General features: G+C 47.2%; 1 protein-coding gene across 2 annotated transcripts in view; it reads right to left on the bottom strand.

The window, feature by feature from the left end:
* Positions 1 to 21,213, bottom strand: part of afg2a (AFG2 AAA ATPase homolog A) — a 164,014-nt gene extending 142,801 nt beyond the window's left edge. The window contains exons 1-9 of one of the 2 annotated variants that reach the window (XM_060901226.1): positions 21,020 to 21,213; positions 19,290 to 19,414; positions 18,790 to 18,947; positions 17,123 to 17,181; positions 16,258 to 16,803; positions 15,155 to 15,284; positions 14,902 to 14,958; positions 14,659 to 14,782; positions 13,111 to 13,366 (exon numbers count right to left, since the gene is read on the bottom strand). In XM_060901226.1, coding sequence (XP_060757209.1) covers positions 13,111 to 13,366; positions 14,659 to 14,782; positions 14,902 to 14,958; positions 15,155 to 15,284; positions 16,258 to 16,803; positions 17,123 to 17,181; positions 18,790 to 18,947; positions 19,290 to 19,414; positions 21,020 to 21,158 — 1,594 coding nt within the window. In that variant the 5' untranslated portion in view covers positions 21,159 to 21,213. Of the gene's footprint in view, positions 1 to 13,110; positions 13,367 to 14,658; positions 14,783 to 14,901; positions 14,959 to 15,154; positions 15,285 to 16,257; positions 16,804 to 17,122; positions 17,182 to 18,789; positions 18,948 to 19,120; positions 19,201 to 19,289; positions 19,415 to 21,019 lie in introns of those variants that run through there. The other variant, XM_060901227.1, reaches the window with a different exon arrangement.
* Between the last annotated feature and the right edge of the window lie 2,623 nt (positions 21,214 to 23,836).

Here is a 23,836-nt window from a genome sequence, read left to right as displayed (position 1 = left end):
AGGGGTGGATGAGATCCGCCCTGAGTATCTCAAGTCTCTGGATGTTGTGGGGCTGTCTTGGCTGACACGCCTCTGCAACATCGCGTGGCGGTCGGGGACAGTGCCTCTGGAGTGGCAGACTGGGGTGGTGGTCCCTCTTTTTAAGAAAGGGGACCGGAGACTGTGCTCCAATTATAGGGGAATCACACTTCTCAGCCTCCCAGGGAAGGTTTACTCCAGGGTACTGGAGAGGAGAATTCGGCCAATAGTCGAACCTCGGATCCAGGAGGAACAATGCGGTTTTCGTCCTGGTCGCGGAACACTGGACCAGCTCTATACACTTCATAGGGTGCTCGAGGGTTCATGGGAGTTTGCCCAACCAGTCCACATGTGCTTTGTGGATCTGGAGAAGGTATTCGACCGTGTCTCTCATGGTATTCTGTGGGGGGTGCTTCAGGAGTATGGAGTTCGGGGCTCTTTGCTAAGGGCTGTCCGGTCCCTGTACGAACAGAGCAGGAGTCTGGTTCGCATTGCCGGCAGTAAGTCAGACATGTTCCCAGTGCATGTTGGACTCCGGCAAGGCTGCCCTTTGTCACCGGTTCTGTTCATAATTTTTATGGACAGAATTTCTAGGCGCAGCCAGGGGCCGGAAGGAATCCTGTTTGGGAACCACAGGATTTCATCTCTGCTTTTTGCGGATGATGTTGTCCTGTTGGCTTCTTCAAACCAAGACCTTCAGCATGCACTGGGGTGGTTTGCAGCCGAGTGTGAAGCGGCTGGGATGAGAATCAGCACCTCCAAGTCTGAAGCCATGGTTCTCAACCGGAAAAGGGTGGCTTGCCCTCTCCAGGTTGGTGGAGAAGTCCTGCCTCAAGTGGAGGAGTTTAAGTACAGTATCTTGGGATCTTGTTCACGAATGAGGGAAGGATAGAGCGTGAGGTCGACAGGCGGATCGGTGCAGCCTCCGCAGTGATGCAGTCGCTTTACCGGTCCGTTGTGGTGACGAAGGAGCTGAGCCAAAAGGCGAAGCTCTCAATTTACCGGTCAATCTACATTCCGACTCTCACCTATGGTCATGAGCTTTGGATAATGACCGAAAAAACAAGATCACGGATACAAGCGGCCAAAATAAGTTTCCTTCACAGGGTGGCTGGGCGCTCCCTTAGAGACAGGGTGAGAAGCACAGTCACTCAGGAGGAGCTCGGAGTAGAGCCGCTGCTCCTCCACATCGAGAGGAATCAGCTGAGGTGGCTCGGGCATCTCTTTCGAATGCCTCCTGGACGCCTCCCTGGGGAGGTGTTCCAGGCATGTCCCCCCGGGAGGAGGCCCCGGGGAAGACCCAGGACACGCTGGAGGGACTATGTCTCTCGGCTGGCCTGGGAACGCCTCGGTGTTCTTCCCGAGGAGCTGGCCGAGGTGTCTGGGGAAAAGGAAGTTTGGGCTTCCATGCTCAGACTGCTGCCTCCGCGACCCAGCCCCGGATAAGCGGATGAAGACGAGACGAGACCATAAATAATAATAGAGTGGCGGGAAACCTGACAGGGAGGCAAGAAGACAGAAAAGTGAGACAGCATAACTGTGTCTGAGAGAGAGACACACACAGAGAGAGAGAGAGAGAGAGAGAGAGAGAGAGAGAGAGAGAGAGAGCGCTAGATTGAAACACAATCTGAAGTAATGCGACAGGATGGAAATCATTCCTTCAAATAAAATGTTATTGTGAAGAGAAATCTGAAAGGTTGCAAAAATACAAGGTGGACATCACCTCCCCCACTCCCCGTCCAAAAAAAAGTGAAAAAGCTCAAATAATTCTAAAAATAAGAAAATATTAAACTTTTATGAAATGCATGTCGCTCAACTTGAAATATTCTGAAATACATGTAATAATAAATAATAATGCTTTATCACTGTTAACCTGCACACACAACCCTACAAGGACACCGCTTGTCTTCTGTCAAGTCTTTTTTTTTTCCACCTCTCTCTCTCACACACACACACACACACACACACACACACACACACACACACACACACAGCCATGAGGCTTCCTTTCGTGCTGCTGGCTGGAATTGCAGGAGGATTTATGATTAGACAGTATTACATCCTGTTTACATAAAACACAGATTCCTAAAGCACAGACACTCGCGGTCCAAGCCAAGAAGGTCAGTTTGTTCTGGAGAGGAACCCTGAGGGACACTGAGCCTCTCTCCTCCGTGCTCTTTTTCCCCTCCCTGTCTCTCTCTATCCACTTATTCACATTTTCTCTCTCTGTGCACGAACGCAGCGTCCTGACAGGACCCCAATCAGTGTGTGTGCGTGTGTGTGTGTGTACACAAGCATAACCGTGAACTGAATTCCAGAGCAACACCAAGCCTGAAATTTGTCCAACACTGTAAACGGAGAAACATACATACATTTTAAAAACAGCGCTCAAGCATAAATCTTATGACTCCAAACATGCACAAAACACCCAGAATCTTTTTTTCAGGTGTAGTGTCCCAGCCGTCTGGGGTCAAGGCATGTATAGAACACCCTAAAACATCATTAAACCCAAACCTGAAAGATCCAAAAATCAGATTTAAGGAAAACAAAAACCCATAAAATCAAAATCATCCCAAGCCCAAATTTGAAAAAATCAAAACGATCGAAAAAGGTGCCCAAAAACGACAAAACTCCCCCATGAAGGCATCCAAAGACACCGAAATCCTGATTTCCAAAAGACCAACTCAGCAAAACAACCAGAACTCCAGGGACAAGAAGTCAGAAACAATCAGAATCGAAAATATACTGGATCCAAGCAGCCAAAAACCAAAAAGGCTCCAAAACCCCCCCAAGAATACTTGCAAAACAAGCACAGAGTTTCTGTCCAACTGAGGAACCCAGACCAAAACACTCACATAACCTTAAACACATGCAAAACTGAGAAATGGCCAGACTTCAAGAACACCAAACCCCAGTCTTCAGTGATGCAAAACCTTCACAACAGGCCAAAATCACGAGTAACCCCAAGCATAAAACCACTACTGTCCACCAAAAATCGAAACCATCATGAATGAATCAACATCAATCTTTGAAACCTCCCAACTTCAGAAATCAACACACCAATAAAATGCACAGTGCCCCAGACAGAAAGAAAGAAATTAAGGGTAGAGATACCAGAAACAACCCAAACCTTTAGTTTTGATGGAACAAACACCTTGAGAGAGGCCGTCAATGACGGCATAGCTCACTCCGGCCCTGTCTAGTCCAGAAGGAACGATCTAAAGTGGGCCACCTTGCGCAATAAATGTTGCAAGCTATATACTCTTTTTTTTTTTTTTTCCAACTATATATAGAAGCTATATCCACCTTAGGAATACCGACCTATTTGCCAGAAGGAATCCAAAATAGCGAGGAAGAAGCGATTTTGGTTGAACTGCTCATTAAGGCTTAATTCGTCCATGACTTCATTAATAATTGTAATTAAGCAAATCTGGGTAGAAGTTATATGCACCCGAGGTACCCCTACCTTCATGCCAGAAAGAATCAAAATCGCTGAAGAATTGAGGGAGAAGAAGCGATTTGTGTGGAAACTGCTCGTTAGGGATTAATTACTCCATATCTTCGTTATTAATTGCAATTCTGCAAATTTGCATGGAAGCCATATGCACCCCAGGTAGACCTACCTTCCTGCCAAAAAGAAGAAAAATCGGTGAAGAATCGAGAGAGAAGAAGCGATTTCTGCGAAATGTGGACCATGGACAATACCTGATGGTATAAGCTCATCGCCTGTCGGTCGGAGGAGCTAATAAATAACAAACCAAAACACCCAGAATCTCATCTCATCATCATCTCATCATCTCTAGCCGCTTTATCCTTCTACAGGGTCGCAGGCAAGCTGGAACCTATCCCAGCTGACTACGGGCGAAAGGCGGGGTACACCCTGGACAAGTCGCCAGGTCATCACAGGGCTGACACATAGACACAGACAACCATTCACACTCACATTCACACCTACGGTCAATTTAGAGTCACCAGTTAACCTAACCTGCATGTCTTTGGACTGTGGGGGAAACCGGAGCACCCGGAGGAAACCCACACAGACACGGGGAGAACATGCAAACTCCACACAGAAAGGCCCTCGCCGGCCCCAGGGCTTGAACCCAGGACCTTCTTGCTGTGAGGCGACAGCACTAACCACTACACCACCGTGCCGCCCCACACCCAGAATACCAAACGAAAAAACATCAAAAACAACAACCACCACCACCGATGAATCAGATTTTATGGGTCCAAACATGGGAAAGCCACTCTGAGCCACCAAGCATCATCCAGATACCAAAAAGCCAAACCTTTCGTCTTGATGGAACAAAAACACCATGAAGAATGAATCAAAACACTCACAAAACACACAGGTTACCACAACGAAAAACAACAAAAAAAAATAGATTTTATGGGTCCAAACATGCGAATGCCACTCCAAGCCTTTGCTTTCATATCACCAAGCACCATCCAGACACCAAAAAACTCAGACCTAAAGGGTTCAAACACCCCAAAAAAGCCCAGACCCTGAATCATGAAAATCACCCAAATATGAAGAATAACCACCTTGAAGGGGTGGCGACTCAAGGAAACCTAAATCCTCGAGTTTCAAGTCACTGCTGACCATCTCAATTCGGTTAGTATCTCATGAAGCAGGTGACTGGCCACCACAGTGGTATTCTCTTGGCACTGGTCTCCGAACCCAAAAGGAGCAAGGCAGCCCAAAACCGTGATGCTCCCGCCACCATGCTTCACACTTAAAATGAAGTTTTGAGGTTGATGTGCAGTGGCTTTTTGTCCTTTATGGATTCCTGCCAAAAACTTGATCTCATCCGTCCGTAGAACACTGCCCCAGATGTTTTGAAGCACAGAATTGCATACTTGAGATATACTGCATACTTTGGACGACAGAATCTGGATTGGTACCAGTGGCGGCTGCTGGTTTTTAAAACAGGGGAAGCCCATTTTACGCATTCATCATAAAACCTGTAGGCCGGATATCAAAGCATAGAAAGGTGTGCCCCATTAGCATAGTGAACTAGACAACCCTACCTAGTGGCAGAAAGTATTTCTGCTTGTACATTTCATGTTATAGTCTGGCTTGCCAGGCTAGTGCCTCATATCCTTAATCAAAAATATCAAACATCCAAAAATCACTGGCTATTCAACAAAGAGCCTTGAACATCATACCCTGATATGCAACACAGAGTCTTTAACACAACACCCAGCTGTGCAACACATCCTTGAACATCTTCTGCAACACAGTCTGGAAATTCATAACCAGGTAGGCTATGCAACACACAGAACCTTGAATATTATACCCAGGTATAACCTATAACACAGAGCCCACCATTCTCTTAACATTACTGAACAATACACACTTCAGATTCATGAACATTATATGATGCACAGTATTTATACACAAATTCTGCCCTCCGCTCCTTTTCCAGAAAATGGTCTGTGACCCTGTCATACCAGCTGGTTGTGCTTTCCAGAGACTTCACCAATTTCTGTTAGCAGCTAGCACTGCAGATCCCAATAAGGCTCAAGCTAGCCTACAACCAGATTGAACTACAAATGAAATAAACGAGTGAATTCGCGAATGATCAAACTGATAGAATGGATGAAAGTTAACGGAGCACAACGAGTAAGATTTACATTTATTTACAGAGTAATGTACAGAGACATCAGTGAGAAGAAACGTTTATATGAAAAGAAATTCGGACAGCACTTTGGCACACGACTACACTTTCTCGACATCCGCTAGGGACTGATCATGCTTCCGTGTTCCTCGCCGACGCCGAAGTACAGAGCCTGCCCTCCTCATGTCTTTCAAACACCACCTCCAATAATCCTTCATCAGCCCGGCTTCTTGCCCCTCCCACTGTCTTGTTTAGTCCCAGAGAAGCCCGGCTTCCCTGGAAGTGGCGATTTTGTCGATTTTAACCAATAACAACTAGCCGAAATTGGCTGTTCAGAGCCCTCTCATAGACTGTAACGGATACCTGGCTGCCAGTCCATAGAGCCCATTGAAATAAGAAAGGTTACAGCCAGTGTTGCCAGATTGGGCGGTTTTAAGTGCATTTTGGCGGGTTTTGAACATATTTTGGCTGGGAAAATGTCAGCAGTATCTGGCAACGCTGGTTACAGCCTGGCAGCAAAGGTGATTCTCGTAGCGAACTGCAAGTTCGTCAGACATCACTCAAATAAGTTACAGGATAGTTATGAACGTAAATACAATCTTGGGCATATATTATGTTATGCAAGTTATTGTTTTAATGAGAATTCAACGTCATAGATGGTGCAGTTTGGGGAGAGAATTTTAGGGGAAGCTCGGCTTCCCTTGTTGTCTCTGAGAAATCGCCCCTGATTGGTACGTAGATCGGTCACGTCAGTCCGATATCCGATGAATGAATTATGTCAGTATCGGCACCTGATATCGATACCGGATCACCGGTCCCGAATCGAATCCTTGACTTGCAGATGACGTCAAAGCAAAATAGAAACCCGGATATCAGCCACGTTGGTGGATATACAAATGCGGGGTCAAGCGACATTCCATGCAAAACAGTCATGCGTGCCATGTGCAACTCTCTTTGTTTTTCCACTGCTTCAAGCGTTCTTTTAGCTCTGCCATATCTTTGTGCTGTATACGGTCATGGTCACAACAGTACTCGTGACCACGGTAAGTTCCGATTTTTTTTTAATTCTGTCCATGATTCAGAAAGAGGGCGAGGAAACTCGAAGGCTTCGTACGGAGAGGGACCGAGCACGGCTGAACAACATCGGCAGGGCTGATCTAACAGAGGCTAAAACCAAAACAGCTCGTGTTTGCAGTGATCATTTTATCTCAGGTGAGGTTCAAGAGCTTTCTCGACAAGATCATGGAAGAATTTTATTTCGTGTTGCTCAAATTCTGTTATAAAATGAGCGTTCTCTTGTCGTGGTTCACTCGGTCGTTCTTATAATTTTAACACGTGTATTACCATTTCGCTTCTAGGAGCGCCAGCAAAATTATATGATAGAAACAATCCAGACTGGGCACCCAATCAGGAAACGGGCTGTGTTTCGTCCAAGGTCAGACTTGATTCTTCGGCAGCCGAACCAGATAGAATGCGATATCTGGGCACTTGATGGTCGGGAGAAGCGTCTTAGTGTCAGAAAAGCCTGACTTTTTTGAATAATATTGGTCAAAACCCACACATATCTATCTATCTATCTATCTATCTATCTATCTATCTATCTATCTTCTCTTTGTATGGAATCTTCGCTCGAGCGTTCAAATCGTGGTAATACTGAGAAAATTCAGCAATGTTTGCAGACACGCTTTCAGCGGCTGCCATCCTAGTTGCTTTGGATATCTACCATCATGGCGGACGCTCATGACGTAACACATTTTGATCACGTGGTTCCAAGTCATCTACTCAAGTGGAATTACACACTTCAGGGGTTCAACCCCAGTCTTGAGGCTCCCAACCCCTCCAACACACCCAAAGGTCATTCATATGTAAAGAGCCCAAACACCAAACTAACACCATGAATGAATCAGCCTTAAATCCTTGACTTCAGGGGACATTAACATCAGCAATCCATCCAACGGCCAAGACTTTGGGGGTCCAGCGCCAAAGGTATGCCTAGAATCTGAAGATTTAAAGGGGTCCAAACACATGATTCAACCTGGCCAAAAAACTCCGAACCCAAAAAACCAACAATCTCAATTTCTGGAGTCGGAAAGACCTTCATGAACAGCTGATGTCATTAACTGAACCACTAGCCCACTGATGATACACTCAACAGTAAAGTAATAACACAGAGAGAGAGAGAGAGAGAGAGAGAGAGAGAGAGAGAGAGAGAAACACTTCCCCACTCCCTTGGGCTATTCCTCATTTTATTCATTTGGTTAAGAAAAACATCCGATGCTGTAGTCGTGTGGCGTGTGTACCAGAGACACACACACACACACACTAATGTAAACCAAATGTGGATTCCTGTCCTCTAATCATCTCTCTCTCTCTCTCTCTCTCTCTCTCCAGCATGGTTGAGGTGCAGCTGCATCCTAAATGACGCTGGACACTGGGCCTCAATTCCAAGAAGCGAAGAAGAACATTTGCAAAACATCCCACTCGGCCAAATTAGGGCCGACACTGCACTCTTTCATACTGATAGAAATGAGGGGGGGAGAGGGGGGGGAGGGGGTGTCTGGGGTGTTTGGCTGGCATTAGAGGCACGGATCCAATTAGCCAGGTTTAAAAATAGAGTTGGGGAAAAATGGCCTTCATATGGAAAAGTCACAAAGTTCTCACCTGATCTGCTCATCTCATGCACACACACACACACACACACACACACACACACACACACACACACAGGGAAAGAGCTTGGGAAGGGAATTATGATTACTACCACAAGTCTTGAGGTGAAGGGTAGGAGAGACTATGGGGGGGAGAGAGAGAGAGAGAGAGAGAGAGAGAATGAATTAAACAAAGGGAAAGAAAGAAAGAATTCTACAAGAAAGAAAGAAAGAAAGAAAGAAAGAAAGAAAGAAAGAAAGAAAGAAAGAAAGAATTCTACAAGAAAGAAAGAAAAAAACATGAAGTCAACAGAAAGACAAAAAGAAAAAAACATAAGTCAACAGAAAGACAAAAAGAAAGTCAACAGAAAGAATTCAACAAAAAGGCAAAGAAAGAACTGAATATGAAGTCACCAGAAAGAAAGAAAGAAATTGAATATGAAGTCAAAAGAAAGAAAGAAAGAAAGAAAGAAAGAAAGAAAGAAAGAAAGAAAGAAAGAAAGTCAACAGAAAGACAAAAAGAAAGAATTCAACAAAAAGGCAAAGAGAAGAAAAAACAAAGAAAGAAGGAAACGCAAAGAAAGAAAGAATTGAATATCAAGTCACCAGAAAGAAAGAAAGAAAGAAATTGAATATGAAGTCAACAGAAAGACAAAAAGAAAGAATTCAACAAAAGGGCAAAGAAAAAAGATAGAAGGAAAGGCAAAGAAAGAAAGAATTGAATATGAAGTCACCAGAAAGACAAAAAGAAACAAAAGGAGTATGAATTAAACAATGACAAAGAAAGAAAGAAAGAAAGAAAGAAAGAAAGAAAGAAAGAAAGAAAGAAAGAAAGAAAGAAAGAAACTGAATATGAATTCAACAGAAAAAAGAAATTATTCAGCAGAAACACAAGTAAAGAAAAATGGAAAGAAGAGTATGAATTAGACAAAGAAAAAAAGAAATTGAACAAGAATTCAACACAAAGACAAAACGACAAGAGTATGAACTAAACAAAAACAAATAAAGAAAGAATGACACAAACAGAGTATGAATGAAACAGAAAGACAAAGAAAGAAAGCGAGACCGCATCCCATACTCGATTAAAAAAAAAGTCATTTTATTTTTTCCTTTTTTTTTTGATGAGGACTGAAGTGCAAACATCCCAAGTAAAAATCAACTCTAGAAAGACTCTTCACCTGCCCAAACAGGGTGTGTGTGTGTGTGTGTGTGTGTGTGTGTGTGTGTGAGAGAGAGAGAGAGACCTTTTGAAAAGGTCAACCAGAGATTCAGCGTCTCTGACCTTTGAAAAAACTCTCGCTTCCTCAGAACCAAAAGCCGAAGATGCTTCTGCTGTTATGCCCTGCACAAAAAGAAGAAGAGGAGCACAAAAACAAGAAAAGAAAGAGGGGGAAAAAAACTCTAAAAGACAGGAATGTTTTCAGTATGGAGTGCACCTTTTCCGGCACTTTTCCCCCACACACACCTGTATTTACACGCCTCAACAGCTGGGTTAAAGCTGCACACTTAAAACAATAATACCACCCAAAAAAAAGGAGGGAAGGAAAAAAAGCTGGAGAGAGCCCTCTTTTCCGGAGCCTGCCATTAGATGGAGGAGGAGGACAGGAACTTTTCCGGATTTTATAAACACGAGACCGGCAGAAAGCCTTGGCGCTTTAAAAGGAAAAAGCGCTTTATAAGGAAAGTGGCCACACGTAAACACTCACTAACCCAATTTACGACCAACGCCAAAGTTCACTTCCACATTTCTCTCTCAAACACACATCTGTAGAATAATAACGCACTGCAGATGCCAGAGATGAGCAGCACACTGCTGGAGCCGCTGACCGCGAGTGTGTGTGTGGAGTGTGTCGAGTGTGTGTGTACAGTGTGGGCCAAGTGTGTATACAGGGTCATTTAGAGGGCAGTGTGTATTGATCTAGGGTTCAATTTCAGTGAATGTGGGGCATTTGAGCTGCCCGGAATGCTGAGTGCAAGGTAATTTAATACAAAACACACACACACACGTGAGGTAGAAGGATCGGAGCTCAGGACTGCTGACTGTACAGTAATGACAGGATGTAAAAAAATAAAAATAAAAAAAATAAAAAGGTCACATATAGCCACACACCACACACGTCTTGGCCTTGTCGCACCTCTCAGGAGGCACGCTAATGTGGAAAACAGTTTGTGTTTGGTGCATCTATCTCTTTTATCCATCTGGACAGGAAGTGAGACCATGACATGGGAATTGTTACCTTAAAGGGGGAAAAAAACCCACCAATATGACTTCAAGGCATGTTTATTATTGTGTGTGTATGCATCAGGGGAAAATCAGAGGAAAAAACATCCAGAAATACACACACACACACACAGGGATCAATATGTGACAATCCAAGGAGACAATATAGAGAAAAACACACACAGAAAGGGCGCACACGCACCCGAGAGAGAGACTAACCATCATAACAGGCCCTGCCTCCTTCGCTGCAACTGTGAGGCAGAGGCACCGCCTCCTCCTGACAGGAAATGAAGCAAAGCCTTCTTATCTGAGACTGGCTGCCATATAAGCCCCACCTTCTTCATTGAAACTGACAAAGTGGCCACGCCCACTTCACGAAGCTTTACAGGTACGTTGGCTGTCTCCATTACTAACATGGAGAAACCCAGAGGCCACGCCTCCTTTGCCGAAACCGCCGCCCACAAAGACGACGACGCCTTCGCCGAAACCGCCGCCCACAAAGACGACGACGCCTTCGCCGAAACCGCCGCCCACAGAGACGACGACGCCTTCGCCGAAACCGCCGCCCACAAAGACGACGACGCCTTCGCCGAAACCGCCGCCCACAAAGACGACGACGCCTTCGCCGAAACCGCCGCCCACAAAGATGACGACGCCTTCGCCGAAACCGCCGCCCACAGAGAAGCCGCCTCCTTCGCCGAAACCGCCGCCCACAAAGACGACGACGCCTTCGCCGAAACCGCCGCCCACAGAGAAGCCGCCTCCTTCGCCGAAACCGACGCCCACAGAGACAACGACGCCTTCGTCGAAACCGACACCCACAGAGACGACGACGCCTTCGCCGAAACCGCCGCCCACAAAGACGACGACGCCTTCGCCGAAACCGACGCCCACAAAGACGACGACGCCTTCGCCGAAACCGACGCCCACAAAGACGACGACGCCTTCGCCGAAACCGACGCCCACAAAGACGACGACGCCTTCGCCGAAACCGACGCCCACAAAGACGACGCCGCCTTCGCCGAAACCGCCGCCCACAGAGACGCCGCCTCCTTCGCCGAAACCGACGCCCACAGAGACGCCGCCTCCTTCGCCAAAACCGACGCCCACAGAGACGCCGCCTCCTTCGCCGAAACCGACGCCCACAAAGATGAAGACACCTCCTTTGCCGAAACGACGCCAACAAAGACCACGCCTCCTTCGCCGAAACGACGCCCGCAAAGACGACGCTTCCTTCGCCGAAACCGACGCGCGCAAAGACGACGCCTCCTACGGCGAAACCGACGCCCGCAAAGACGACGCCTCCTACGCCGAAACCGACGCCCGCAAAGACGACGACGCCTCCTACGCCGAAACCGACGCCCGCAAAGACGACGACGCCTCCTACGCCGAAACCGACGCCCGCAAAGACGACTACGCCTCCTACGCCGAAACCGACGCCCGCAAAGACGCCGCCTCCTACGCCGAAACCGACGCCCACAGAGACGCCGCCTCCTACGCCGAAACCGACGCCCACAGAGACGCCGCCTCCTACGCCGAAACCGACGCCCACAGAGACGCCGCCTCCTACGCCGAAACCGACGCCCACAGAGACGCCGCCTCCTACGCCGAAACCGACGCCCACAGAGACGCCGCCTCCTACGCCGAAACCGACGCCCACAGAGACGCCGCCTCCTACGCCGAAACCGACGCCCACAGAGACGCCGCCTCCTACGCCGAAACCGACGCCCACAGAGACGCCGCCTCCTACGCCGAAACCGACGCCCACAGAGACGCCGCCTCCTACGCCGAAACCGACGCCCACAGAGACGCCGCCTCCTTCGCCGAAACCGACGCCCACAGAGACGCCGCCTCCTTCGCCGAAACCGACGCCCACAGAGACGCCGCCTCCTTCGCCGAAACCGACGCCCACAGAGACGCCGCCTCCTTCGCCGAAACCGACGCACACAGAGACGCCGCCTCCTTCGCCGAAACCGACGCCCACAGAGACGCCGCCTCCTTCGCCGAAACCGACGCACACAGAGACCACGCCTCCTTCGCCGAAACCGATGCCCACAAAGACCACGCCTCCTATGCCGAAACCAACGCCCACAAAGACGACGCCTCCTTCCCTGAAACCGACGCCCACAAAGACGACGCCTCCTTCCCTGAAACCGACGCCCACAAAGACGACGCCTCCTTCCATGAAACCGACTGGCTCAGAGGCGACACCTCTTCCACTAAGCCAAACGGTACAGATGCAGTGAACCGTGGTCAGTCAACGTGCAAACTAAAAATGTCATTTGATTATGGGGTGCCAAAACTTTTGCACACAATATATTACATATTCTTGAGAGTATTTGAGATGGCATAGCTCCTGAATGGCTTCAGTGTACAATTCCCAAATATTTGATCATCAAAAGTGTGTGTGTCTCTCTCTCTCTCTCTCGGGTGGTCCTGATACGTTGTGGTTAGCGGTAGCCACTACACAGAAGTGGGGGAGAGGAACGAAGGATGTAGCGGAGGGACATGACTTTTCTGTTTTTCCTCAAAACCCACACACGAAGATGAACACACACACACACACACACACACACACACAAATGTGGTGTGTAAAACGAACCGGCCTCCTTGCACACAGCGGCGAGGTCAGCTCCGACGTATCCATGCGCAGCATCGGCTAGTTCCTGCAGCTCCTCAGTGGTGATGTGGGTGGGGACGGAGCAGAGCTGCTTGTTCAAGATATCCATACGTCCCTGTGCTGACGGCACACCCACCTCCAGCTCCTGATCAAAGCGACCCGGGCGCCGCAGGGCCGCGTCCAACGCGTCAGGCCTGTTAGTGGCTCCCACAACCAGCAGAGAGCCACTGTGACTTTCCTACATGCAGAGACAGAGGGCGTCCAAAAACATACATTAGCTCACATGCATTTTCACTCACTGTATGACCAGCGAAATTATTTAACAGCAAGCTAAAACAAGCCAGCGAGCTTTCTGACTGACTACTAAATACAGTTAAAGAAAAAAAATTACTTTCTAATTCACTTTCCTCATGAAACAACAGGACCTGTGTTTCTGTAATCATGAAGGACTGCATGTGTTTTTCAAGGTCTGAAATAAAATTCCGGTAGCTTTAGCATTTCTGAAGTGGATAATCAGACTTTTGTCCAGATCAACTCCAAATACTCTTCACGATCAAAAGCTTGGCTCGCTTTATGAACTTTAAATTAAATCTGTGTCCACTGTGAAATGTTCGTTGTAAAAAAGTGACTGAATTTCAATATTTGCAGAGTTTCTTCAACACTATAATTAACTCCACACATTACCTGTGTCATTTGATAAAAATAAATATCAAAATTTAGTTTGGGTTTATTTTCATTTTATCCATTTCAATTTGATCAAGTACAAGATTTTTAAAAATCGTGACTAATCCGTTGGTCTTCACAGATTATCTCGTATTTTGGTGCAGCATGAAAACCGACTGTCATTTCTGGCTCGCTGACTGAGTGGCTGGCTGACTGACTGGTTGGCAAACTGACTGACTGACTGACTGACTGGTTGGACAGCTGGCTTAGTGACTGGTTTACTGACAGGCTGGCTTACTGACTGTTTGGTTAACTGACTGGTTGGCTGATTGACTGACTGGATGGCTGGCTTACTGACTGGTTGGTTGGTTAACTGACTGACTGGATGGCTGGCTTAGTGACTGGTTGGTTAACTGACTGACTGGTTTCTTGGTTAACTGACTGGATGGCTGGCTTAGTGACTGGTTGGTTAACTGACTGACTGGTTGGTTAACTGACTGGCTGGCTGGTTGGTTCACTCACTGGCTGGTTGGTTGGTCAGTTAACTCAATGACTAACTGACTGGTTGGTTGGTTGGTTGGTTGGTTGGTTGGTTGGTTAACTCACTGACTGACTGACTCACTGACTGGATGTCTGGCTTACTGACTGGCAGATGAACTGGACAGCTGACAAAGTGACTGTCTGGTTAACTGACTAGCAGACTAACTGAATGGCCTGGCTAACTGCTTTGTTCGTGAACTACCTGGTTGTTTCCCTGAATGGATGGTTAACAGACTGAGTGGCTAACTGGCGGGTTGAATAATTGGGTCACAAACGAAGAGGTTGGTTGACAAAGTGACTGGCTCACTGATTGGTCAGTTGACTCACAGATCCAATGCCATCCATGAGTGTGAGCAGTGAAGCAACCACTCGTTTCTCCACCTCATTCTGAGCTCCCTCTCTCTTCGGACAAAGCGCATCCAGCTCGTCGATAAAGATGATCGCTGGTTGCCTGATGAAAAAAAAAAAAAAAAAAAACACACACACACACACACATTTATCAAGGACCCAGAATGACAAAACTGCTCTCCTAATGTCAGAAGGTTCATTTGTCGAGTTTTTTTTTTCTACCTTTGTGCAGCTTCAGCAAATATCTGACGCAATCGTGCCTCAGTTTCTCCATAAAACCTCAATAAAATAGAGAGCAAAGCACAAGAAAGACAAGGAATAAAAAGTACTACATGTCACATCACAGTTCTTGGAGTTGACTGGTCAAATCGTGAACCACTTCACGAAGTGAAAAATTACCCAAAAACACGATCGCTGCTCTTTAAAAAACCAGAATCATCATCATCGTGAACTGGTGAAACTCTCTTTGACGTACTTGCTCATTATTTCAGGGCCATTGATGACAGTCATGTGCGCTCCAACCTCATTGGCTATCGCTCGTCCAATCATCGTCTTCCCTGTGCCGGGCGGGCCGTACAGCAGCACGCCCCTAGGGGGCGGGATTCCTAAGCGAGACATGACACGATCGACGACAGCATGAATGTAACAAACACTTCCTTAAGAACTGATCCTTATGAAATAAATAAAGAAATGAATAACAACATGTTAAATTAGACTAAATTGAATTTAAAAATAAAGAGAGAAGAAATATCGGAGAATTGAAAGATGTAAGAATGTCAGTGCAAATATAAATGCCTCAAATATAACTGGAAAATAATGTCAAATTATTTCCAGTCATGTTTAGATTTCACAAAGAAATTGATTTTTCAAAAAAAAGTCCAAAGTTTTCAAATAAAGACAAACCTAAAAGAATGTGCAATTCTCAGTAATTCTGAAATGAAACGAAAGATATTTTTATAAATGGAAATTAAAATCCTAATTGATTAATTTTTTTGATACAAATCGCTCAAGGGCGGCACGGTGGTGTAGTGGTTAGCGCTGTCGCCTCACAGCAAGAAGGTCCTGGGTTCGAGCCCCGTGGCCGGCGAGGGCCTTTCTGTGCGGAGTTTGTATGTTCTCCCCGTGTCTGCGTGGGTTTCCTCCGGGTGCTCCGGTTTCCCCCAAAGACATGCAGGTTAGGTTAACTGGTGACTCTAAATTGACCGTAGGTGTGAATGTGAATGGTTGTCTGTGTCTATGTGTCAGCCCTGTGATGACCTGGCGACTTGTCCAGGGTGTACCCCGCCTTTCGCCCGTAGTCAGCTGAGATAGGCTCCAGCTCGCCTGTGACCCTGTAGAACAGGATAAAGCGGCTACAGATAATGAGATGAGACAAATCGCTCAAGTTCAGGCAGTTGAGTAGAAATTAATTGGAAACGAAATAAATATCTCATTCAAAATGAATAAAAAGCAAACGATTTATCGCGTCAAAAATGATTTGCTCAAGCGTGAGCTGGATTTTATTCAAATTTGATAAAATGTCATAAAGAATCACGAATAAAGAATCTGTGACGAAATAAATTACAATGTGTTTCTCACCATAATTCCTGAAAATCTCGGGATGTTTCAGCGGCAGCTCGATGGTCTCCCTGATCACTTGCAGCTGAGCGCTCAACCCTCCGATCATACTGTACGTGACCTTTGACCTCTCCCGACCTTCATCCTGACTGTCTTGAGTGCGCACGTGCGTGAAACCGATTCTCGTCGAACCGCAGACCGAGTAGAAGGTGTCGTTCCCATTTCGACCAGCAGATGGCGCTTGGGTTTTTCGGTCTTCTTGTGGCTGTGGTTCTGTCCCCTTGTGTGCGGGCGTTTCCGGGTCAGGATGGAGAGCGCTGTCGGACAGGACGTGGATGCTCGGGCTGAAGGGCGTGGTGTTCGGCGTGCTTGGAGTGGCGGAGGAAGAGCGGTTCGGCGTGCTGCAGGAAGGGTTGAGGCTCAGCTGACCCAGGTGCAGAGAGAGATCCAGAGGGCCAGAAGAAAGGGCGACTCCATCGACACCCTTCAGAGACGTCACACTGATCTCACACTTCCGGGCTAAATAGGACACGAAGAAGGAAGTGCCAGGGAGAAGAATCCTACCATCTATGAGAGAGAGAAAGACAAGATTTACAGGAGACAGCGAGAGACAGAGACAGACAGACAGATATATAGACAGAGAACAAGACAGTGTGACATGAGAAAAAAAATGAAGCGTATCCTGATGTTGTTTTTTTGTCCATTTCTTTGCATTATGAATAAAAAGGACACAAAGTCTCAGACACTGATCAACTTGACGGCCAGAATCTTCCAGAGCTTGTTCGCTCGATGAGCCTTACACTTAGTATCGAGAAAATACTGCGCGTTATCAAAAGCGTTCATTAATTTCAAGGTCAAGCTTTCACTGGACAGATTTTCATCTTACCTAACGACTGCAGGACGAAGCTGCTAAACTCTTCCGAGTCCAGACACTCATCCTCCTTCCTGCAAACACACTGGAATAGCTTTAGTACACGCACAGAGGGGGTCTGACCACAAGATGGCACTATTTGATCAAAAACAAGTCAGTTTGGCCCTCCACTGTGGAAAAATAAAACGTTACTCCGTAGTACGCAAAGGAATATTTGCTTCTTACATACAGGATTAAATGCTACATGGTTTTTTTTGTGCAAAATGAAAGATAAATGAAGAGAAATCCTGAACGCAGGTCTGCACGCTGGAAAATCTGCCTCGGGTGCGGAACCGGGACGTTAACAACAAAGAGGACCTCCATCAAAACGAAAGACAAACTGGAGAAAAACAAAAAGACTCGTCCATACGATCGAATCTGCTCTCAGGTGTCAAAAGAATCTCTGAGGCTACGTTCACACTGCAGGCTGAAGTGACTCAAATCCGATCTTTTCGCCCATATGTGACCTGTATCCGATCTTTTATTGACAATATGAACGACACAGATCCGATTTTTTCAAATCCGACCCAGGCCGTTTGGATATGTGGTCCTAATTCCGATCCCTATCCGCTCTTTTCATATGCGACTTCAGTCTGAACCGCCAGGTCGCATTCATCCGACTTACACGTCATCAACAAGCCACAAACGTCACTATTCTGCGCTGAAGTAGGCGGCGGGTCTCTCAAAAAAAGTTACAACAACATGGCGCATAATCACGGGCGCAGATAGAGGGTGGGACTCGTCCCACCCAGATTTAAATTCACCTCGCTCGGTCCCCCCCACTTATAGGGAGGAAAAAACGTCTATGCTGTCTTTCTTTGCATAAGGCAAACCTCACGGAAAAATCAAAAGACTAATTACCATTCGGTTTATTGAGGTGCACAGCAGTGTATACATAGTTGCAACAACTCACATAAAACAAAGACTGATATTCGGTTGGTTGAGCTACGCAGACTGCACAGGTTGCGAGCTCGAGCTTGGTTGCTATGGTTACTAACAACAAGTTTGACAGGCATATCGGGGTTGGGGTTGGTTTGCTGGCAGCTTTGTCCCCCCCAGTTTTTTGTCCCCCCCAGTTCAAAAAACGTATCTGCGCCCCTGCGCATGACATCAATGCGAGGGCCGCTTCGGGCTGTGAAGGTTCTGAATCTTCTCAGTGGAAGGATGCAGAGGTTAGGGAGCTGATTTCCATTTGGGGGGATGCAGCTATTCAAGCTAGATTGGATGAGTCATACCGCAACCGGGCGGTTTTACTTCCGTAAACACTGGCCATGCTCACTGCGTGTGACGTCGTCGTATCCTGCAATGCGCATGCGGAACACTTTTAGGTCGCTTTTCGTTCATACTGAGGATCACATACAAGTCGCATATATTTGTTAATGTGAACGACCTCACAAAAAAATCGGATTTCACAAAAAAATCGGAATTGAGCATTAAGCCTTGCAGTGTGAACGTAGCGTGAGAGTGTCGATTCAAAGAGCCGTCTGTAAACGACACGCCGTCGTTATGGATAAGATTCCTTGCCAAAAAGAAATGCGTTTGATCACTGTGTTGCAGCAGTGCCGCACTGAAACGGAAGCTCTGTCCAATCATAGCTTTGGCTGTTATGAAACAACAGTGCGTGACATGGTGTGTGTGTGTACCTCAGGCGAAGCTGAAGCTCTTCTGCATGAAGAATAGCTCCAGTGATGGGCTCCACTGTGATTGCATCTCCAGTTTTCACTCCCAGAATGCACTGCGTATCAGGCATCAGACCGACTTTCCTCCCGGGAAACTGGGCTGCAGGCCACGCTACACACACCTCCACACACCAGAGTGAAACAGGAGGAAAGAACGTCATCGTCGTATGCGCACACACTTTCACACACATTCTTGTATTTCGAGCATTGTGGGGACTCATTGACATCATACAATTCCTGAGCCCCTTCCTTGAACCTTAACCATCACAAGTAAATGCCGAACCCCAAACCTTACCCTAACTCTAAATCTAACTTCAAGTCTGAACCCTCAAGCAGCCCTCTGAAAAAGTGAGGACCAGCCAAAATGTCTTCACTCTGTTGATGATAAAAATAAATAAATAAATAAATAAATAAATAAACAAACATATTGCGGTCCTCATTATGTTGCAAATACAAGTACACACCTCCTGGCGTCCTGTAGGGCTTGTGATCAGGATCGGTCGTCCAATACAAGCAGTCAGACTCTTCATGGTGTTCAGACTCATTTGAGCCAAGATTGATCTGCATCGTTTTGGAGCCTTGTCCTCTGCTACACACATGAGTAGACACACACACACACTTTTTAATGATCATGAATTTGCATAACAAGTACGAAATCCCTCCCTATGTTCAGACGAACAGCACTACTGAAGGTGTAGAAGCACTTTTCACCCAAGTTTACTGAAAGTGAAAGGAAGTGAGAGGAGGAGGAGGAAGAGGAGTTGGAACCCTTCAACTGTCAAATATACTAACTGGCCACTTGAATAGGAATACCCATCCATCTGCTGCTTTATGCAGTTCTCTAATCAGTCAATCCTTTCCAACTCCTCCTCCTAAACCTTATGCCAACATGGCGTTGAGTCCACCAGTGCCACTGAAATCCGACATCTCTCATGGTCTTGGCTGAGTGCCAGGAGATCCTCCCGCCTCAAACTGATCTGCTGGAGGTCTTGACGAACGACGTCATTCTAACAGGGTCGAAGTCGGCCGCGAGGGCGACTCCATCCCACCGCTGACAGATCAAACTTGTAAACGGCTCTCGTGGGGTGGTCGTCTGTGCAGCGCAGGACATGTCCGAGGATGGTGAGAAGGATATCGGGTTGGTTAATCCTCTGGCGGAGCTCCTCGCTGGAGACACGACCGTCCCAACGGACCCCCTCAATGGTCCTGAGGGCACATGTCTCGAAACCAAGAACACAGGTGGCCAAGGTCTTGCTGAGAGGCCACCGTAGATTTCCTGTTGCTAACTGCACAATGCTACAAATAAAGAGCTTCAGTTCACGTTCACTTCAAACACTGGAAACGCCATCCATTGGAAAGAAAGCACAACTTTATTCATCACACAGTTGTGAAATTTCTTCTCTGCATTTAACCCACACACATGCACACACACATACCCAGAGCAGTGGGCAGCCATGCTAACAGCACCCAGGGAGCAGTTGGGAGTTAGGTGCTTCGCTCAAGGGCACCTCAGCCCAAGGCCGTCCCATATTAATCTAACTGCATGTCTTTGGGGGAAACCGGAGCACCCGGAGGAAACCCACGCAGACACGGCGAGAACATGCAAACTCCACACAGAAAGGCTCTAAGCAGCCGCTGGGTTCGAACCCAGAACCTTCTTGCTGTGAGACGACCGTGCTAACCACTACACCACCGTGCCGTCCATGGATGGAACTAGGTGGAAACGCCTTGTTGACGAGAGAAGCCAGAGGAAAAGGGCCAGGAAGGACACAGAATCTCAAAGCAACTCTTGACAACCGTGGTGAGTAGAAAAGCATCTCAGCATGCAACAACAGAAGAACACATTGAGTTCCAGTCCTGCCAGCCAAGAACAGGAATCTTCGAATCGAGAACAAGTTCCTTTTAAAGTGGGCAGTGAGTGGACATTCCACAGACCCCATGGCTGATGCTTGGACCCCTAAACCCAATAACTTTGATCATGTGAGTTGTGATTTCCACCACTGGAATCACACAGAGTGTGGACTGACTGTTTCACTGCACAACACAGATCACACTTAGGATTTATTCATTTCACATGATGATAGACAAGTGACATAAAGATAGATATCAATGCAATCCTGAATATGTCAGTTCTTATTTTTATTGCATACTATCTATATAACTCTAATTGATGATCTCCATCAACCTCTTTTACCTTTCTCTATAAAATCTGTCACACACAGTCCAAGAAGTCCTGAAGAGTCCAAATCCATCTCCGATCCATCTCTAATAAAACTGCTGTTTTCCTCTCCCTGGGACTTCCTCACTTTCCCTTTGCTTTTCTTTGATGACATGTTGTTGATGCCCTCGCGCTCTCTTAGTTAAAAACGTGCGAACTGCACCGCGCATGCGCCCTGTCCGAGGTTTCAACTTCCGGGTTTAAAGTTCGGCACCGCCTCTGGGGAAATCTGAAGATTTACCGTAAAGCACGACAATTATGTTCGCAGAAAATGTTGACTGAAACAAAACATCGAAAATATTTACAGAAACTGTTTTAGAGATAAAATTACACCACCACACACAGTATTAAACATATATATGTGTGTATATATATATATCTATCTCCAGGCAGCACGGTGGTGTAGTGGTTAGCGCTGTCGCCTCACAGCAAGAAGGTCCTGGGTTCGAGCCCCGTGGCCGGCGAGGGCCTTTCTGTGTGGAGTTTGCATGTTCTCCCCGTGTCCGCGTGGGTTTCCTCCGGGTGCTCCGGTTTCCCCCACAGTCCAAAGACATGCAGGTTATGTTAACTGGTGACTCTAAATTGATCGTAGGTGTGAATGTGAGTGTGAATGGTTGTCTGTGTCTATGTGTCAGCCCTGTGATGACCTGGCGACTTGTCCAGGGTGTACCCCGCCTTTCGCCCGTAGTCAGCTGGGATAGGCTCCAGCTTGCCTGCGACCCTGTAGAACAGGATAAAGCGGCTAGAGATAATCAGATGAATGATGTATATCCATCCAATATCTGTAACTGCTTATCCTGTTCTACAGGGTCGCAGGCAAGCTGGAGCCTATCCCAGCTGACTACGGGCGAAAGGCGGGGTACACCCTGGACAAGTCGCCAGGTCATCACAGGGCTGACACATAGACACAGACAACCATTCACGCTCACATTCACACCTACGGTCAATTTAGAGTCACCAGTTAACCTAACCTGCATGTCTTTGGACTGTGAGGGAAAACGGAGCACCCGGAGGAAACCCACGCGGACACGGGGAGAACATGCAAACTCCACACAGAAAGGCCCTCGCCGGCCGATGGGCTCGAACCCTGGACATTCTTGCTGTGAGGCAACAGTGCTAACCACTACACCACCATGCCGCCCATATATATATATATATATATATATATATATATATATATATATATATTAAGAAGAAGAAACCTTTATTTGTCACATGCACACTTCAAGCACAGTGAAATTCATCCTCTGCATTTAACCCGCCTGAAGCAGTGAACACACGCACACACACCCAGAGCAGTGGGCAGCCACACTAGAACACCCGGGGAGCAGTCAGGGGTCAGGTACCTTGCTCAAGGGCACTTCAGCCCAAAGCTGCCTCACGTTAACCTAACTGCATGTCTTTGGACTGTGGGGGAAACCGGAGCACCCGGAGGAAACCCACACGGAGAACATGCAAACTCCGCACAGAAAGGCCTTCGCCAGCCGCTGGGCTTGAACCCAGACCTTCTTGCTGTGAGGCGACAGCGCTAACCACTACACCACCATGCCGCCTATATATATATATATATATATATATATATATATATCACCACCCCCCATAATACCTCTGACACCAACAGCTCCCTCCTCACACTACATCACCTCCCTCCGCTCCCTGCCAGACCAATCCACACACTCCACCCCCGACCTCACTTGACAGGAGTCACACCTCAGCTACACCCCTCGCCTCTCCATAACAGCTGATCAGGTGTTGAAGGAGCTGAGGAGGATCAAGACGAGGAAAGCTGCTGGCCCTGATGGTATCAACTCCAGACTGCTTAAGGACTGTGCAGATCAGCTCTGTGGGATTCTTCTGTACATTTTCAACCTGAGCCACAGTCTGGAGAAAGTCCCACTTCTGTGGAAAACATCATGTGTGGTTCCAGTTCCCAAGATTGCACAACCCAGGGAGCTCAACCACTTTCGGCCAGTACCTTTAACGTCTCACCTAATGAAGATCATGGAGAGGATTGTTCTCTCCCACCTCCGACACCTGGTGAACAGCGAGATGGACCCCCTGCAGTTCACATATCGACCGGGCATTGGTGTGGATGACGCTGTTATTTACCTGCTACACCGGTCACTTTTGCACCTGGAGGGCACTGGGAGCACTGTGAGAATCATGTTCTTTGACTTCTCCAGTGCTTTCAACACAATCCAGCCATCACTGCTTGGGGAAAGCTGGAGGGAGCTGGTGTCGACTGCCACCTGGCTGCATGGATCATCGACTACCTCATTAACAGGCCGCAGTATGTGAGGCTCTGCGACTGTGTGTCTAATGTGGTAGTCTGCAGCATGGGGGCTCCACAGGGTACAGTGCTCTCTCCTTTCCTCTTTACACTTTACACATCTGACTTCAGCTACAACATGGACAGCTGCCACCTCCAGAAGTTCTCAGATGATACAGCCATCGTTGGACGTGTGTCAGAGGGGGACGATCTGGAGTACAGAGAGGTCATCACCAACTTTGTCGTCTGGTGCAAACTGAACCACCTGCGCATCAACGCCAACAAGACAAAGGAGGTGGTGATCGATTTCAGAAGTATGGTTCCTCAAATTGCACCAGTGAACATCCAGGGTTTGGACATTGAGATCGTGGAGGAGTACAAATACCTGGGTGTTCACCTCAACAACAAACTGGACTGGACTAACAACACAGATGTCCTGTACAAGAAGGGCCAAAGTCGTCTCCACCTGTTGAGAAGACTGAGGTCTTTTGGTGTGTGCAGGACACTGCTTAGGACTTTTTATG

The sequence above is a fragment of the Neoarius graeffei genome, chromosome 20, assembly GCF_027579695.1.
Source record: "Neoarius graeffei isolate fNeoGra1 chromosome 20, fNeoGra1.pri, whole genome shotgun sequence".
Classification (NCBI taxonomy): domain Eukaryota; kingdom Metazoa; phylum Chordata; class Actinopteri; order Siluriformes; family Ariidae; genus Neoarius; species Neoarius graeffei.
The sequence above is the reverse complement of the archived record's forward strand: the minus strand, read 5'-3'. Positions and strand labels throughout refer to the sequence as shown.